At 43.0% G+C, this 18,418-nt stretch overlaps 1 protein-coding gene across 3 annotated transcripts in view; it reads left to right on the forward strand.

Annotated features, from left to right (window-relative positions):
• The window catches only part of MMD (monocyte to macrophage differentiation associated), a 42,028-nt gene that overhangs the window by 21,115 nt on the left and 2,495 nt on the right, over positions 1-18,418 (forward strand). Inside the window, exons 1-7 of one of the 3 annotated variants that reach the window (XM_032128956.1) lie at positions 3,489-3,606; positions 9,693-9,774; positions 13,026-13,070; positions 16,051-16,211; positions 16,923-16,997; positions 17,405-17,506; positions 17,893-17,962. In XM_032128956.1, coding sequence (XP_031984847.1) covers positions 3,578-3,606; positions 9,693-9,774; positions 13,026-13,070; positions 16,051-16,211; positions 16,923-16,997; positions 17,405-17,506; positions 17,893-17,962 — 564 coding nt within the window. In that variant the 5' untranslated portion in view covers positions 3,489-3,577. Of the gene's footprint in view, positions 1-3,472; positions 3,607-9,692; positions 9,775-13,025; positions 13,071-16,050; positions 16,212-16,922; positions 16,998-17,404; positions 17,507-17,892; positions 17,963-18,418 lie in introns of those variants that run through there. The other 2 variants (XM_032128955.1, XM_032128957.1) reach the window with 2 other exon arrangements.

An 18,418-nucleotide genomic window follows, 5' to 3' on the forward strand; every position in this document is an offset into this window, starting at 1 on the left:
CTCTAGACAAGTAGACAGTGCTTGTGAAGGGCTGGCAGGAGACTGTACATGGGTAAAATTTGACTTAAAAATAATAAGGGCAAACCACACAGCTCATGTACTCCTGACTGTCAAGAATTGTACTTAGTAACAGATTTGCTATGCAAACACCTATGAGGTACCAAATGGGTGTCTGTTGGGTATCAGACTGGGATTGCCTGGTTCATTTTGGAAACCCATTTTACAAATACCTTACAGAACTAACGTCTCTTTGCCGCATGAAAAAATAATAGGTTAAATGTCTTATTAATCAGTCCTTGGCTGTTCATGTTCAGTACACTGCTCCTTCCAAGCACACTACATGACTGTGCCCCACAGCAGGGATGCATTCAGTAAGAAAAGTTCTTTCACCCTTCTTGTAACCCCAGCTCTTTTATTGAAATACTTTTCTGGCTGAGTGCACGATGACATATTTCTAGTCTTAAGAACATTTTTAATCAAAACTATTTCAGGTATTTGAAGGTTCTGTATTTTCTTACTTTGTAAATAAGAGTAATCAAACTAACAAGGTTTTTGCTTCCTTAATCTTGTATGCTGAATGCCAATTTTTAGGATTTAGACTTAATGGTTCCTTGGTCCATAATAAGGGGTTTCTTTTACTGTGATTTTAAGGCACTCTGATTCATTCAATCATCAAAAGCAATTACAGAGATGAGTTCAACAAGAGTCACTGGTACTAAAAATGTTATTGGTCAGGACTGCTCTAACAATACCTGTGTAATTTAGTGCTCTCCTTAATAGACACAGACTTCCAGTAAAAAATCTTCCAGTTTCCTCACTACTGTTGTGATGATTAGGGTCTTCTTAACCTAGTTCCACTCAGTCAAGCTTCATGTTATGAATGTTCTTATTTTCATTCAAAGTAAACCAGTTTGAACAGTGATTTTTTTTTTTTTTTAACTGTATCTTGAATCTGTATATCTGATGCTCCAGCAACAGGAAGTTACACTGGTTTGAGATCTATGTCCACAGAACAAAGGTGGAACAGCAGGCTTTGAGAACTGTGTGGAGAAAAACTCTGACACATTTGTGAGTAGAGTCTACATCAAATGTCCAAGGCAGCAGGGAAGGAAATGAAAACAGCAGTGGCTTGGGAGAAGGCTGAAGAAAGAGTCAGAGAGGAGCAGAGGGAATGAGAGGAGATGGAGACAAGATGCAACACCTCTGTGTGCACCTCTGAAGGTATCAGCACACTCATTTTACAGGAGTCAGTCCAGCTTTTTGCCAGAACCACAAAGCAGCCAGCCTTCCGGTCATGGTGTCCACATCACATGTTCCTGAACATTTCTACAACCTTAAAGTGCAAATTACTGGGTGAGTTGCAGAGGAATGCAAGGATGGGTGTGTGGTACTGAGCAGGAAGGCAGCTGCATCACCACAAGACCTACTTCAAAATAAAGCCAGGATATTGGAATACTGCTGGCACTTCAGCTGTTGAAATACAGCTGTGTGCAGGTCCGGGCTCTTCTGCAGGGTCCTCAAACTTTGCTCCTTTTGGATTAACAGATAACATAGGCAATATGAAACTTTATTACCAGTGACACTGGTTAAATTGGATGGCAGATTGTACCAACATATTAACAGTGACACCTCACTGAGATTAATGGGAATATTTATCAGGGAACTAGCTTGGCTGTGCATTTCAGGAGCTCTCCTTTCCACCATCAAGCTCCACCCTCCTCTTTCAGAGAAGCTGAGCAGCTAACTGTCTGCAGAAGTCTTCTGGCCCAGCCTCAGCTATCCTAGCAGCAAGCAAGCCCCTGCTGGAAAACAAAACCTGCAATTTGTATCAGAAGAGCTTATTCTTTATTAGAACTACAGAAACTGAGGGGCAAGTCTTGCCATGGCAGTTTACAAAACTGTTACCACCTAATCCTTTGCTCACTGCTGGCACAGGGGAAGAGTTGGTAAATGGGACTGAGAGCTATGAACAGTCAGATTGAGCCTGACATGCAGCCATACCATGATGCTCACACTTCCCTGTGCTGCCTGTGCCGGAGGTGGTTGCCTGGCAGAGGTGACACGTTTAGCTTGGGAGATGACTTACAAACCTATCTGTCTCAGTCCTACCATGAAAGATGTTGACACTGGGTATGGGTTATTTGTGTAAACCCGTGGTTTGCTTTGGTGTGCCTCTACTAACGGCTTTTGTTGAGGGCTAGAACACTTCAAGACAAGATATTAGAAAAACAGCATGAATAAAACTTAATATTCTCCTAATTCATGCCTTGATTTGTGCTATACAAGGCAACACTACGTTCACCTTACAGAAATATGCTTGACATGGTCCCTTCATTTAGTGAAATAGCCTTTGCTTGGCAAAGCTTGGTTTGAGTAGGTAAGACTAGGGCATAGCGACGGGGGAACTCGGCCAGCCAGGTTATCACAAGCAGTCTGGCCACTGTGACCTCGATCTGGAGCGGAGTTAATGATCCCATGTGCAGCTTTACGTGACAGCAAAGCCACAGCGCTCTGCTCTGCTCTCCTGTGCCACGCCGGGACGGACCCCATGGGCGGGTGGGTGAAGTCACCCGGATCAGTCTGTGCCGAATCCCTTGTGGAAAGGCTCCTACAGCTCCCAGACCGGGAAGAAGAGGCGTCTTGCCACCGCCAAGCCCTCCTCTCCGATGAACGAGCTGAGACAATGGCAATTGAACCACTGTCCCCAACAGCCCCCCGGCGCTGCTCCATCGCCCTGCGAGGCTGCGGGACGAACTGCAACCAGGCCCTGGGCACGGCCAGCCCCGGCACCGCCGCGGCTGCTGCCACTGCCACTGCTTCCCCGGCATCCCGGCTCAGCCGGGCCGGCCTCGGGACCCAGGCCGCGGCTCCCGCTCCCATCCCGGCGCTGCCCCCCCAGCCCCATTCCCTGTTCCCATCCCGCCGCTGCCCCCCAGCCCCATTCCCTGTTCCCATCCCGCCGCTGCCCCCCCAGCCCCATTCCCTGTTCCCATCCCGCCGCTGCCCCCCCAGCCCTATTCCCTGTTCCCATCCCGCCGCTGCCCCCCAGCCCCATTCCCTGTTCCCATCACGCCGCTGCCCCCCCAGCCCTATTCCCTGTTCCCATCCCGCCGCTGCCCCCCCAGCCCCATTCCCTGTTCCCATCCCGCCGCTGCCCCCCAGCCCCATTCCCTGTTCCCATCCCGCCGCTGCCCCCCCAGCCCCATTCCCTGTTCCCATCCCGCCGCTGCCCCCCCAGCCCCATCTCCCGATGCCCCGGCCGCGTTCCCCGGTGCCATCGCGGCGCTGCCGCCCGGCCCCCTCTCGCAGGCGGTGATGCCGCGGGAGCCCGCGCCGGGCCGGCTCCTCCCGCTCTCGGCGGCGGGGCCGGGCCGCGGTGGGCGGGCCGGGGCGGGGGCTGCGCGGAGCCAGGGCCGGTTAAAGCGGCCGCCGCCCGCCCGGCTCCGCGCTCAGCCCGCCCGGCGCCCGCCGTCCTGCGCGCCGCGGCAGCTCGCTCGCCAATGCGGGCCCGGAGCCCAGCCCGAGCCGCCCCCGGAGCCGCCCGCAGCCCCCCGGCCCGACCCCCCGCCCCGGACCCATGCGGCGGCTCCGGGAGCGGTTCCGGAGGTAAGCTTGCCGCGTCCCCCGGCCGGAATCGGATCCCCCTTCCTGCCCGAGCTGCTCCCCGCGGGATGGGACCCCTGGGCGGGGTGAGGGATGGGTGGGGGAGCCGAGGTTTTCTCGCTGCTGCCGGGCGGGGAGGGCAGCGGGGTCCCAAGGGGTGCGAGTGGGGGGAGGGGGGTGGTGAAGAGGGTCTGCGTGGCTTTTGTTTGTGTATTTGTTTATTCAACGCCGCCGGTAAATGGGTGAAGGTTCGCGCATCCGGCCGTGTGTCGCAGCCGCGCATCGCAGCGCTCCCGCGGGGCCCGACCTGTGGCTCCTGGGCCGGGCTGGGTCAGCACCCGCCGGCTCCGTGTGCCCCCGCGGGGCGATGGAGCTCCTTGTTCTGCTGCCTCCGACGGCGCATTGAATATCATGGAATCACGGAATGGTCTGGGTTGGAAGCGCCCTAAAGCTTGTCTCATTCCACCCCCTGCCATGGGCAGGAACACCTTGCACTATCCCAGGTTTCTCCAAGCCTTGTCCAACCTGGCCCTGGACCCTTCCAGGGATGAGGCAGCCACGAGTTCTCTGTGACAGGGCCTCTGCACCCTTACAGGGAACAATTTCTTCCTAGTATCCAATGCAAATCTATGCTTTTTCAACTTAAAAATCAACCCTCGTTCAGCTTAAGATGCTGCTCATGTTCATGGGGGGGTCGATTGGCTAACTGCAATCGTGATTCTTGGATAAATATCTGTGGGCTTTTGGTTTTTCACTGCCCAAAGTCCAGATGCCAGGCCGATAACTTGATGGACAGCCCATCCCTGGGTGAGGCCGGTTTCACCGTGGCTTCCCTGACCAGGTACCTGCCATAGGGCTGCCCTGCTCTCCTTTCATCAACTTACTCAAGAAACTATAATCTAAGTATTAAACGGGAAATAAAACTGAAACAGAAAAATATGAATGCAGTCAGATGTGGTTTCTGTGCTAGCTCACACCTCGGTTGGTTGGTCCCTTGCCTCTGAGCTCAGATGTGCTGCAGCACCTGGGGTGACTTGTGATTGCTGCCCACTCTTTGCTTGAATTGCTGCCTTTTGTACTTGCCAGAAGGCTGGGGAGGTCAGTGGGATGCACAGACACTTTTTTCCATGACCCAATCTATGTATGATACCAGAGTTGTTTGTGGATTCTCAGAGTATTGCAGGTTTCCTTTTATCTTTAGTATCGTGCTGTAAGTACATGAACCTTCACACAGCGTGTGATTTCACTGATATTTCCAAATAAGGGAACTGCTTCTGTGCTGATCTGAATTATTTCTGTGCCTCAGATGCTCAGTGATAGTAAAGATTATGTGAACAGTTACAAACCACAGCTAGATACTGTCAAATCCAGGAAGGAAGGTAGCTAATGCAGAGGAATATGGATCTACTTTTATTTGAATGAATTTGTAAAGAGGAAATATCAGCCAATTCGGTTAAAGCAAAGAAGCTTTCTATAAATACTTTCGTTTCTCTTCAAAATCTAATCTAAATGGTCGTCAGGAAAATGTAGTGCAAATCTGTTTTGACCTGCTTGTAATTTTTTGTTTTTCCTCTCGAAAACAAGGAGTCTAGATGACATCCTAGGTACCGAAGCATATATTTAAATAATGAAGCAATTTTTAACCCCATTTGATGTATGCTACTGCCAGTTTTGTGGAGTTACACCCGCCTTGTTGCAGTTTCTCATACACTGTTATTTGTGGTTTATTAGGTCTAAATGGCTTCTCCTGCTGCTGGGAAGCGCAAAGAAAGAAAGACACAAGAAGGAGGAATGTGCTTTTAAGCTGGTAAAAGGAAGTATGAAGTCTTTTGAGCTGAATAAAGGAAATATACTTCCTGAAAAGAGTAAAAAAAATCCAGATCTTTGTGGCCATTATCAGTGCTTGCTGTTTTTACTGACATTTTGCTTCATGCTTAAAGCAATAATTCATTCAGCAGTTGGAAACCATCAATAAGGCGAGATTTTATTTCCCTTTTGCAGTTTTGGGTCTAAGCTTGCTGTGATGCCAGACACATGCCATACAGATACGTGCAATAGATTTGGGATTTTGTAATTTATTTTTTCTAAGCTGGCTTTGCATGCAAAGACAAAACATTAAGAACTCTTGGATTTTCCTTCTGCTTTGTCTCCCAAATACTGTCTTCTCTTAATTCTGGAGTCTCTGGGAAACATACAGCATCTGCTCCTTGGAAATGAATAGGAGCTTGAGATTAGAGTCTGTCACAAAGGATGGATCAGTCTCTATGCTAAATATTTAAAATATTTAGAGTATTTCAAGATGAAAGATCAAGTAGTGTGAAGGGAGGGGTATGAGTTTCTTCCCTCTTGTTTTAAATTGTCATATGTCTCTCTCAATATCTCTTTTCTGCTTATGTTAGGAATGTGTTCATCAAAAGTTGTTTGCTTGCTGTGAAACTCTGAATCTTGGACTTCCTTGAGCAGATCCTGAGCATTGAGAATTTAAATTGTGAAAAGGAACTCACAGCTCAGTTCAGTGCAAAAGGATTCTGTTCTCCTGGCTGGCTGCAAGCAGTTCTTAGTCTCTTAATTTCAGAATTTCCATATTCTGGTATTGAGGGCATTAATGTTTTATCTTAGATATCTTGGATTGTCAGTATCTTAAATGGAGAATTATTTTTGCATCCTTGTGATATCCTCTGATTAAATGACTCTGGTTTCACCAGATCTGCTATTAAAGAATGCATTAGAGATTTGCTAGAGAATCAAAAGGCTTCAATTAAAGACATTTCCTGTAAACTGTAGTCCAGTTCAGTGGGACTTTGTCAGACTGTCCTGCATTTGATAATAACCTTAATGTCTGTGTTATAGAGAGCCTTTGTTTAGGAGTAAACAGCATCTGAATGTTCTTTATTGAGCTTCCACTTTTAGGAAGGTGAGATGATAATTCCCACAATTATCTTTTCCAGAAGAGGCAAACATGACCTGTAGATAGGAGGAAGAACAGTGTCCCTGTGTTGCAGTATTCATGAGGCAGGAAACAAGAAGCATCCATTGTTGGTGATGGCATGGGGTTTATTTGTTTATTTATTTATCTTTAAGAAAGAGCAGAGCTGGTTTTGCTTCTAGATTGTAAGTCTGCAAGCACATTCTTTTGCCTTTGTGTTGCAATGTCATACGTGTCTATAACTGCAGGAGTATATGACTGACTTTAACAGTATGTGTCAAAATAATTTTCCTGGTTTTGATGAGCACATCAGTAATATCACAGAGCAGCTATTTTCAAAATTCACATCTGTTTCTTAAGACATTAAACCTGAACTGTCAAGCTGGAAATGAAACCAGCTCGAGAGAAGCACTGGCTGGAATTATTGCCCTTCCAACCACCTCGTTAGTGATCCTCCCTCTGAAGTTGTTCCTGATAACGTTTATAAATAGTTAATTATCAAAAGGCACAGGGGAATAACTGAAACTTTGCTTTACTAAGAGCATTGCCTGTGATTAGTGCAGAGGAAATGTTCTCCAGCATTTGGCATCAGGGTCTGCAGCCTGTTGCAGGTGATCCCTTCCAGAAAAGAGAGGTGCAGATCCATCAAATGTACAGCAAAGTTGTTGCTGGGACGTTGTGAGACCCATTTCTGCAAGGCAGAGGTAAAGCTGAACTCTTCCCCTCCTGCCAAAACACACTGGTGGTGTTGGTGTTATTGGTATAAACATGGATATGAAGGGGATGGGTGAGGTGTTGCTAATGCTGGAGTTCTGCTGGAGCTGTGGTGCTTTGAATTGTTCTGTGCTGCCACAAACAAAACAGGGGAAAAAACCCAACTCAGTATGCAGGTAACAGAGCAAGGATAGATTTGTTATTTTGTGTTCTGTTCTGTGGCTAATAACTGTCTTTAAATTAGTGAGAGGAAGAGGTCCTATTTCTAAAGTGTTTGTTCATAGTTCTAAAATCTAACATTGCCCCTAGATCCAATGTGATTGCTTTAGAAAGATGCCGTGTATTTTCTACTAAAAAAAAAAAAGGAAAAAAAGATTAAAAGTAGTCTAATGTTGGATAATAGAAGATCACATTGGGAGGCTTCAATTATTTATAGATTTTTATACGATAATAATATCTTATATAGAAATTTGGAACAACAGGAATTATAAAGCTACTACAGAGTGTAAGCTTATTCCTTTTGGTTCTTCAGGTTTGAGTTTGTTTGATTTTCTTTTTTATTTTTTTACTTCTTGTGAGACTTCCAAGGTACCACCACAGAGAAATGTAATGATATTCTAGATGTGATAAGTGCAGAGTTTCCCATGACTTTGAATTTAGGGAGTTGGACAAGGGCAGTCCAAGCCTGGCCACTCGCTGAGCCAACAGATGCTTTTATTTTTAAACATTTTCCTAACTTGGAAGCAGAACTGAGCAAACTGAATGTTCCATCTTTAGAGGATGCAGAGATGGTGTTCAGCAGCTGTTGAAGACCTACAAGCCCTGGGAAAAAAAAAAAAATCCAAATATCCCACGAGCCTTTGTGATGACAGTGTAATTGTCTTCTTGGAGAGAAGAGCAAGGTGCCATTTGTCGCTGACAAAAGAATTGCTATTTTTAACCCTATCTTAACTCCTGGAGGGTTATTAATTTGCTAACAACCATTTATGCTCACTGTCTGTGAATTAAATCCACATTTTTCTTAGCCTTTGTATTAGTAACAATTGAAACTGTTTCTTGAAATTGCCACAGTTTGGGGAGGGGTCATGACACTGTGTTATTTTCCCAATGCTGCTACATTTTCATGTATCAGTTTAGGAAAAAATGGTTTAAAAGTCACTTAATAAATCAGACAAGAAAACCACGTGAAATATCCCAGAAATCTGGAACGGCTTATGCCAACCGTAAGATTTGGATTGGATTTTTTTAGTTGTTTGTTTGTTTTTCCCTGGTTTGAGGTCTGCCAATATTTTATGGATGTCATAAAAATAGGACTCGTTTTGACTTAAACCACTGGGGACATGGGGAAGGACCAAAGTTTGTCTAACAAGCTTTTTGTATAAATCTAGGTAACAAAGCTGCTCTCAGTTCTGAGCATACAGACATGTTCTGTATTGCTTGTGAAGCTGTTCCTGGCTTCTTGGATACCTGACTAATTGTCAGGGCATAGTTTTAGAATAGTCTGGAGTAAACTGGAATTATTGGTGAAAGATAATCACTTTTATAGGACTGTCAGCAGTGCTGGGATAACAGACTGGAGCTGGAGAAGTTCACAGCTTTCCTCTGACTGTTGCATATAGGTGTGTGCTGTCTTTCACAGCTGTTCCTGTACAGATTTAAATTATTGGCTTTCACAGAAACAACTCAAGTGTTTGGGTTTTTTAATATACTTAAATGAAACATTTGTATTGGCAAGTTCTTCCAAAACTTTCTCAGGTTTCATCATATTCTGTTCGGCTTGCATGGACTGTGTTTCATGTGATTGATGGTTGTTAGAATGTTTGAAAATTCTTAGAGAAAAAGGTGGAATATCTATGGCAAACCTCTTGAAATGCTTCCTCTTTGGAATTGACCATTAGAGTCTCCTTTCATCATCCCTGTGTAGTTTGGATCTTGGTGAAAGATACAAGATTGGAAAAAATGAGCCACTTCAGGCTCCAAACACAAATATTGCTTGCTGTAAGAGTCAAAAAGTCAGTGTTCATCTGTTTCAAACTGGAATATTGCTGCAATTTTAAGAACTTCTGAAAAGAAGAGTAACCCATGACAGCTATGATGAACTCCATATTTCAAGAGTAATTTGAGTTCTTGCTATGCATTTAAATAGGAAATAGTTCATTCTTCATCTGACCAAACCATCAGAAAAGGGGGAGTGTGACTGCTCTGTGTGAAGTCTTGGTTAAAGATAACCATCCCCTGCACCAGGCAGTCCCAGGAATTTATTTAACATGTGCTTCTGGTAAGAGGCTTTACTTGGGAGAGCTTGGAATTTCAATCACAGTTACTTTGAACATGTCTGTACTTATAATTCTTAACACTACTAGGTTGGAGGTATTCCTTCATTTCCTTCATGACACTCAGAGAGATGTTTTAGTAAGTTTCCTAAAAGTACTTCTTAATTATTCAACAGGTTCATGAACCACCCAGCTCCAGCCAACAGCCGCTACAAACCCACTTGCTATGAACATGCTGCTAACTGTTACACACATGCAGTAAGTACACTTCTGGCTTCTTTTCCTTTTTTTTTTTTTTTTTTTTACCAGATGTTTCAGTAAATTTTTGTGGGTTTGGATTGCTAAATGCTTACCTTTGCCTCACTTTGTTCATATCTACAACCTCTCTGGTTTTATGCATATAAGCTTTAGCTATAACATTCCAGAAAAATAGATGTTTGGTGATGTTCTGAATCTCTTGGAGCTCCAGATACTTCATAAGATTCCTTTTCACCAATGTTACAGGTCATTAACTTGATATTTTCCCTCTGTTCCAGTCAAAGGATGCCTGCAGTAAAGGGGTATAGGCCACTACTAGTTAGCCTGCAAGGTGGATTTCCCAGGTCTGTGCTGACATAATACTGTGCAAATTGTATACTGGAAGTACAAGAAAGATTTATCCATGTAAGAAATGGGAAGGCTTCATCAGACTGTCTGTGGGTATGAGCTACAGGAGCTGGAGTGGTTTAGTTCAAGAAATCTGCTATTTTGCAAGAGGCCCCGATGATGCTGACAGCCCTGTTGAAATTCCGAGTCTGCCCTTATTTTCATAATGTAACGACTTATTCTAGATTTGAGTATATGGTATTCACATAAAGAATAACAAAAGCAGTCCTCTTTGATTTGTTTTTTTCTTTTAGTAATTAGGAAGTTTAACTTGCTGTCTGGCACTTTGAAAAGGACTTAAAAATGTGGTTTTTTGCTTTTTAAGATAGCATTTGCCCTTTTATAAAAGCAGCTTGTGCTTCTCCTCAGTCTCTCTACTCCAAACATCTGAAGTATGTTTGACTATGTCCTCAGTCTCTTATCTCCAGTGTGTCTGAGTGAGCTGTAGATATGAAAGCTCAAAGCACTGCCCAGGACTCTTCAGTTCTAGAAGGAGCTCTGTTCTTAAGGATCCCTTGTGTGTACTTCATAAATAACCAACAGACAGCTCCATGGTGCTGGTAAAAACAGAATCACCTTGGTTTTGCATTTAGAAAAGTTGACTGAAGCTTCTGTGTTCTTAAGCCAAGGGTCTCATGTACAGCATTATGTAAATATATGCTTATTTGCCTAGGGAATGAAGCAACATTCTGTTAGTTAGCACAAATATGTAGTTTATCTCATAATCCTTGTGCAAACCTTGTTTGCTCTGGCCAAAAAGTTAGATTTCAAAATATCTGGCAGAAGTTGGTGTGCTCATTAGCAATTTCAGCTTTCACCTAGTTGAAAAACAGGCATGTTTTACTCCTGCCTGTCAGCAGGAGGTGACAGCCAAGATGGATCAGTGTTTTCTGGTAGGCTGTAGTTTGTGGTGGAGCTGTCTAATTACTCTCTGAGTAATTACTTTTGAGCAGTCAAACTACCTGCTAAAACCTACCATGAACTGTTAAAATAAATATGCAGTAACTTTTGATCAATATTTGAAGTCCTGAAATGGGAGTCTAGGCTGGGAAAGCACAGAAAAAGATGGGGGGGATGTTTTCATCTCCTTTGTGTTGCAGACTTACTAAATGTGAGATGGTCAAATGCCTGAGTCTTTGCTGCTAGATTACAGTGCCAGTTTTCAATTAGACATTGATGATTCTACAGAACAGAGTTCAACAATGGTTTTCCAATATATTTTTATTCCAAACCTTTATTTGTAATTCAGGAAGCAGTCAACTTCTACTTTGAGTGTGGCTGTACTTCTCAGTAGGGTTTTGGACTTAAAAATACGCAGGAATCAGTTTAGGCAGCTGCTTAATAAAAAAAACAAATAACAAAAAAGCAAGGATAAAGGAGGGTATAGAATCCCCGGCACAACTTTTTGGTACAATACTTAGAAGGTAACTTTGTGTGGCATCGTAAGGTATCTTCAAATTTCTAACTTGTAAGGCTATTTTAAATGCCTTGCTTTTTTTTTTTTTTTTGGCTTTAAATGAAGCACTGACTTGTGTTCAGACACTGTGAGAGAGGAATGACAGCAACGTAGTTGAAAACAGACAGGAAAAACTGTTCTCTGTGTTTAGAGGAACAGGAAGGAAACAGTGCATGAGAAATGCAGGGGTTGTAAGAATTGGAGGGGAAAGATGGCTCTTTTATCATGAAGCTTTCTAGTGTGTGTAAGGTTTATCAGACAAAAGATAGACCCTGCTGTGTTAAAACCTCAGAATTTAGATATGGCTTGCTTTATACTGCTCTAAATGTTTCTTCCAACTGCCTTAAAAGGAGTAACTATTCCTAAAATGAATTATAGTCTGTATTCCAGGCTGGGTTTTTGAAGTGCATGGAAAAACAGAAGGAGTATAAATATTTTAAAAATGAGACTTAGAGCATTTAGAAGGCCATTTGAGCATGGAAGAAGGGGTCATCAGAATTTCAGAAGGGCTCTCCCGATGAAAATGTCTGACAGTGGGAATAGAGCAGTTTCTCTGCTCTGTATGTTGCACAGCCCAAGTTGCTTGTGGGCCTCCCACTCCATGTTACTGGTCTCCTAAAATTAGGGGAAAATTGAAAAGTAGGGAGAGATGGTGACAGGAGTGCACTCCTGGAGCAGGCAGCTGGAGGTGGTTCCCTCTAAGTGTCACATTTTTGGCAGGGGGTGGTGTTTGGCAGCTTTACTGATCTTTCTGTTGCCTTCCTTTCCAAAAAGGAAGTGCGTGGACCACCTTTGTGCCCTTGGTGTTTCCCTCCCAGTGAGAGGCTCGTGAGACTGCAGCAGTAACACCACGCTCTGCTGCAGTGGCTCGTGCATCGAAGGGCATTGTTGCTGCCTGCATGATGTGCAAGGAAAGTAACTTCATTTTCCATGAATGTTATATACAAAAGCAAAACTTCCAACACATTTTTAAAGCTCTCTGTGGCAGAGATTGTCTAGAGAATTATGGAAAGAATACAGGTAAAATACAGTGGAACAGTGCCCTAAGCAACACAGACAGGTGGAAGGTACTGGATATTTTGCTGTAAGTTGGTAACCAGAGTGTAATTTCCCTGAATTGACCCTGATCAGGTTCACAGCTTATTGTGTCAGCCTCCTTCCTTGTGCCTTAAGGCTCTTTGCTCATTGTGACAGCAGAGTTTGTGGTAGTTGGTTTCCCAAAATACATCACACGGGGGGTTGTGCTGAAATCTGTTCTGAAAGATTCCTATCTATAGCTGTAAAAAACCGTATTTTAGTCCTTTATCTTCCTCCTTATTACAAAGAGCTTTTCACTTCATTCTCTCATTTTGTTCTGGCATTTCTCTAGAAAGCTTAGGAAACTGTTGCCTTCTCTCTTGTTCTGCAGATCTCTCTTCCAGCCCCACTTCTGATGCAGCCAGGATTAATCAAGGTACTAAAATTAGTAAATTGGCACATCACAGTTCTGGGTTTGCTCACAGTACATTAAGTTACTGGGTTTGATGATACTCACTTGGAAGACTTGCACTCCATGATGAAATAAGCAAAGATTTTGTGACTTGTAGCTGGAGTTTTTTTTCAAGGAATATTGGCAACTAAGAAATGCTTTGTCATGCTGTAAAATGACACAGCACAATCCCACTCATTCTGTTAGTTCTGATTCCCTTACTGCTTTTTTGGTGAATTCATCTCCTTTTAAAGGGCTGATTGATGGCTTTTCCATTCTGAAAACTGGAGATTAAAATGCAATTCTTGTGTAAGTGATTTTTTTCAAATGAACATGGGGAAGTCTGCCTTTTTTTATTAACTAAAATTTTGTATTTCTTTTGTAAGATGGGTAGAGCCCATTGTACCATATGTTACCTGTTACGGCATCTAAAGAACTTTCATCCAGTTGGCTGGAACAGCAGGGTATAATTTCTGGATTTTGTATTTCATCTAGCTATTTTTGACCAAAAAAAGGAGTAATAAAACATCTCTTGTTTTGTCGGACTGTTCCCATGGTGCCTGTCAGGCACAGAGGGGAAAGTGTTTCCAAAAAGAGCACTTAGAAAAAACAATCAGTCCTTCTTATGGAATACAGTGCTGTTGCCTGTGAGAGGTAGAATTGTTCTTTAAAACCAGGACAAAGCAAAAAAGGGATTAAGGTCTTCATTCATGTGCTGTACTCTTGATTCTGAAGGTGCAAAGAGAGACGTGATAAGAGAATTGCATCTTTGTTTCAACTGTATTATTTTATACACAATAATTACTGGAAAAAGTGGTTGACACTGAACTTTGTGTTGGTCCATTTGAGCATCCCATGTCACAGCTTAGCTTGTGAAATATTTGAGGAGATTAGTAAAAAGCTGGTGTGTCTGTGTAAGAAAGGCAGGTTATTCTGTGTAATATCTAACTCTTGTTTCCAAAGAGGGCTCCTTTCCTATAAAATGGTCTCTGTCAGAGGCCCTGAGCAGCTCATGCCTGGGCTGTTGTAGAGAGTTAGTAGGATTTTAGTATTTTACCTGGTATTTATGAGTACTTAGTCTCTCTGAAACCTTTTAGTTCTCTGTCAAGTTTAGTCAAAACAGAAATTTGCACGGAAAATGGGGAAGGAAACCGAGGAATGTGAATACGGTGGGACTGCACAGCTTAGGGCCATGGCTACAGCACCATTTCTGGAGCTGAGTATCCTGTCCCCTGCAAAAACTAATGAAACAGCTGTCACATCTCATCAGTTCCTGGCTGTCCCAGGGGCTTCAGCCACACTTCATTCACACTGTGTGTCATGTGTGGAAAACAGGAGTGACTGATCTCCTGAGGAGTGACACATTTCAACCTTCCCTGAATTTGGGGACTATCCAGGATGTGTGCATGGAAACTTAGGGTTGGTGATAAATGAGAAGCCAGGCTGGCAGACTATTTCTGGCCTTAAAGTGCACGATGTCAACTTCCATCATTTCATTACAAAGCTCAGGAAGTGTTTTCACCTCTAGTCCCAGTGCTGTGAATGTATCAATGCCATACTTTTCATTTCCACGGCTCTGCAGCTTTTGGAATATACTAAATTTTGCAAAACATTAGGAAATTTAATAGTAATGAAGCTACAGCTGATGTACTTCAAAGCCAGAAAGAATAGCCACTTGTTTTTTGTTGTTATTCTCTGGCTCAACCAGCTTCTTCTCAGATCCATTCAGTTTGCTCTGCATCCTGTGCACTGAGCAGAACCTCGATTTCCTCTGGTCTGTAATTAGATAAAGGACAGACAGGTCAGTCTAGACTAGAACTTTGCAGTCTGAGCTATCAAACCTGTAATGCAAAGTGGCCAGATTTGTTTAAATATTGCTTGTTCCTGGCTTTATTGTTTAACATATGAGACTTGGGTTAAATTACCAAGAATTTAACCTAAGAAGCTCATTTGCAATTCAAGGGAACAAATTAACATCTTAAGACATGCTGTAGGGCCTGGAAGGGAATTTGTGCAGTCTTTGTAACTTAGAAGGCTGACAAAGATTGGCCTCGATAGTGGAAGGAGATGGGTAGAAATGTCTGAGTTAGTGAGCTCTCTTCTTCAAATACTTGTTGGGCATAGGGTGTTTTTTAGGGGTTTTAGGGTTGTTTTGTCCTTCTCCCCCATTTTCTTTCTGCCTTTTCCTGAAGGAGATAGAGGTACATCGTGTATTTTATTCTGGAAGGGAGTGTAGTTTTAAATGTATGTGAAGCCTGCAGCCACTTCTTAGATGCTTCATGCAAGCATGGTAATTCCATCATGATGTTTGAAGAAGGCCTGTTTTGGAAGAAATGAATTAAATGTGTGTCTTGGGGTGATGTCCAAACCGGCACAATATGCTTGAGAGGGAGGTGGGAAGGAAAACAGAGTTGGATACACTGCATTAGAAGAATATCTTTGTGCATTAAAAATCTATTCATGAGAGAAGTTTGTGGCTAATTTATTTATGATAGCTTAAACCCAAGTTCTGCAAAACTATTGCTTAGTACTTGCAACAGGACTTTGCTAAATGCTTAAGTTTTTTCGTTTGGGCTTCAAGTTTATTTTGGTCTGTCCTGTGCTCTGTGTCTGTGCACAAGAGGTGGCTTAAATCCAAGCCTAGAGTAAGATCAACATAGTTTTAAAACATGAGGCAGAATATGAAAATAAAATCACTGCTAGTACTTATAAAATTAGACAAAAGAATTTGCTGTCATGGCTAGAGGAGTCAGTAACCTTCCCTGGCACCATGGGGGGAGAAATTTAGAAAAACCAGATCTAAACTATACCTGAGACATTGTTGAATTTTTGGTGTGCTGATGTGTCAACTTAAAATTAAATGGCTAAACTTTCTCTGGCTGGGGCCAAGCTCTCTCTGTCTGCTGGTGCTGCTCTGTGGGTGGCACCACGGCAAAGACCTGACAATGGCCTTTTGTTTTCCCAGTTCCTCATTGTTCCTGCCATCGTGGGCAGTGCCCTCCTCCACCGGCTCTCCGATGACCGCTGGGAGAAGATAACAGCATGGATGTACGGGGTGGGGCTCTGTGCCCTCTTCATCGTCTCCACCGTGTTCCACATCGTTTCCTGGAAAAAGAGTCACTTAAGGTAGCAGTAGAAAATGCTTCACTTTCTTGTGATGTTTCCCCATTGTGTTTCTCAGTCAAAACCAATTTTACAGGAGGTTGGAGTGGTACTTTCTACTGAATCACCCTTGATTTTTTTGGAAGTAATAGTGAGCCAAGCTCACGTACCAGTGAATTTGAAGTTCTGCTGTTTTGTAGGCCCTAGTGGCTCTTAATCCAAAAGCAGAATGGGAAAAACATAATGTAAGTGGTTGATGGATAATAGCCCATTGCAGAAATGAAGACACTCTCTGGGACTATGGCATGCTCAAATGCTTTGAGGAACACAGCTTTTGCCAAGAGAATACAGTGCCCAGCCAATGAGCAGGAAACCTCCTTGGGAGCAAATAGCAAAACTGTCGTGATTTATTTTTTATTTTATATTTTTGGTCCCATGTAAGACCCTTAAATAAATTCTGGGCCACAAATTGGGTTTAGTCAGTGGTCGCTAAATCATAACAGTGTCTGGATTAGGTAGAGTTGATGTGACAGGGATGCAAGGTAGGTGGAGAAGGGGAGAGAACTGGAGAAGTGTTCAGCTCTTATGTGTCTCAGGTCCTCCACATGGTTTTAAGAGGCATGGAGCTGATGATGTTTTCCCCAAAGTGATTCCAAAGCACATCAGGAAAATGAGGTGATGCAAAATTCTTTCCAAAATATGTCATGGTGACCTGTTCTGTCTCAATCTCCCTAGGACAATGGAGCATTGCTTTCACATGTGTGACAGAATGATGATCTACGTCTTCATTGCAGCATCCTATGCACCATGGTAAGAAATGGGAAGCACAGCTGCAGAATCAAAGCTTTTCCAAAGTAAACAATTTGTCATTGCAGTTTTCCAAAATCTGTAGATGCCTTCTTGGATGCAATTGACCACATTCTGTGTTGTGACAGACAATGCAATGTCATCGCCTGGGCCTTGCTGAACAGAAAGTGATGCTAGAAAACATCAGAAAGCAGTTTATTTACATTCCACATACCTCAGTTCATGCTTTCCACCCATCAATGCAAACACCTTCTGCTTCTCTGTGGCTAGAATGTCCCAGTGTTTGTTCCCCCATCATTCTGTAGTTTAGCCTCTGAGTAATTATTTGTTTTTATCAGTCCCTACTACTTTTGTGTCAGTGTGGTCCGTTCACTCATCACTACTCTCTCTTGGAATCTTTGTGCCTCCAGGTTAAATCTCCGTGAGCTGGGACCTCTGGCGTCTCACATGCGATGGTTTATCTGGCTGATGGCTGCTGGAGGAACCCTTTATGTATTTCTCTACCATGAAAAGTAAGAATTATTCTTTGCATTTAACTTTAGACTGAAAATTATCCTCAGGGAACAAGACCAAACTTTCTTTGTTTTGGAGATGAGCTACCAAGGTTCTCATCAAGTAAGAAAGTTTAAGTTATCTCAGAGTTTTATTCTCACTGGTACTTATTGCAAATGAGGGCATCCAGGCAGTATTTAGAGAAGGTACTGCCTGCAACTCTACAATGCAGAAATCAACACAAGTTTTAATTTTGTCATAGAACACTGGTTATCTATCTGCATGAAAAGCTTTTTGACTAATGACCTCATACCAACACATAATTTAAAATACTCTTTTTTACTATTGAAGGAAATGTTCATCCTTTTGTACACCTCCTTAAATGACTCAAATTGTTCCTTTTTAGGTATAAGATCGTTGAACTCTTTTTCTATTTAGCGATGGGATTTTCTCCTGCTCTGGTAGTGACATCCATGGTAAGGAATGTGACTATTAACAGTGCAAACAAACAAAACGTGCCTTTTATAACCAGCTTCAATTCCAGTGCAACTCTTTCTTCTGCAGAGATGTTCATTTTAGTACACTGTAATTGTAAATGTTCTCTGCAGAACAACCAAATACAACCAGTTATAGTTTGGATTTATAGTTTACATTTCAGTGAAATGCTGCCTTGTTCTGTTCAATCTGGGCTGCATTGTGTAGATAAAGAGAGCTTGGGTTTCTTGGTGCATCTGAAAAGCATTCTACTCCAAACTTATTTATAGTTATACATTTTAAATAGTGTTGATTAACCCTCTCTGCTGCTAATATAAACCTGACACATTTTCAAGTTAATGCCTTAACTGGCTGTATCAAAGTCTTGCTGGGAGTTTCATGCAGCTGGGAGAGGCTGCATTAAACTCACACTTTCACAGAGTAACGTGGGGTTTTTT

Source organism: Corvus moneduloides, chromosome 19 (genome assembly GCF_009650955.1).
Source record: "Corvus moneduloides isolate bCorMon1 chromosome 19, bCorMon1.pri, whole genome shotgun sequence".
NCBI lineage: Eukaryota > Metazoa > Chordata > Aves > Passeriformes > Corvidae > Corvus > Corvus moneduloides.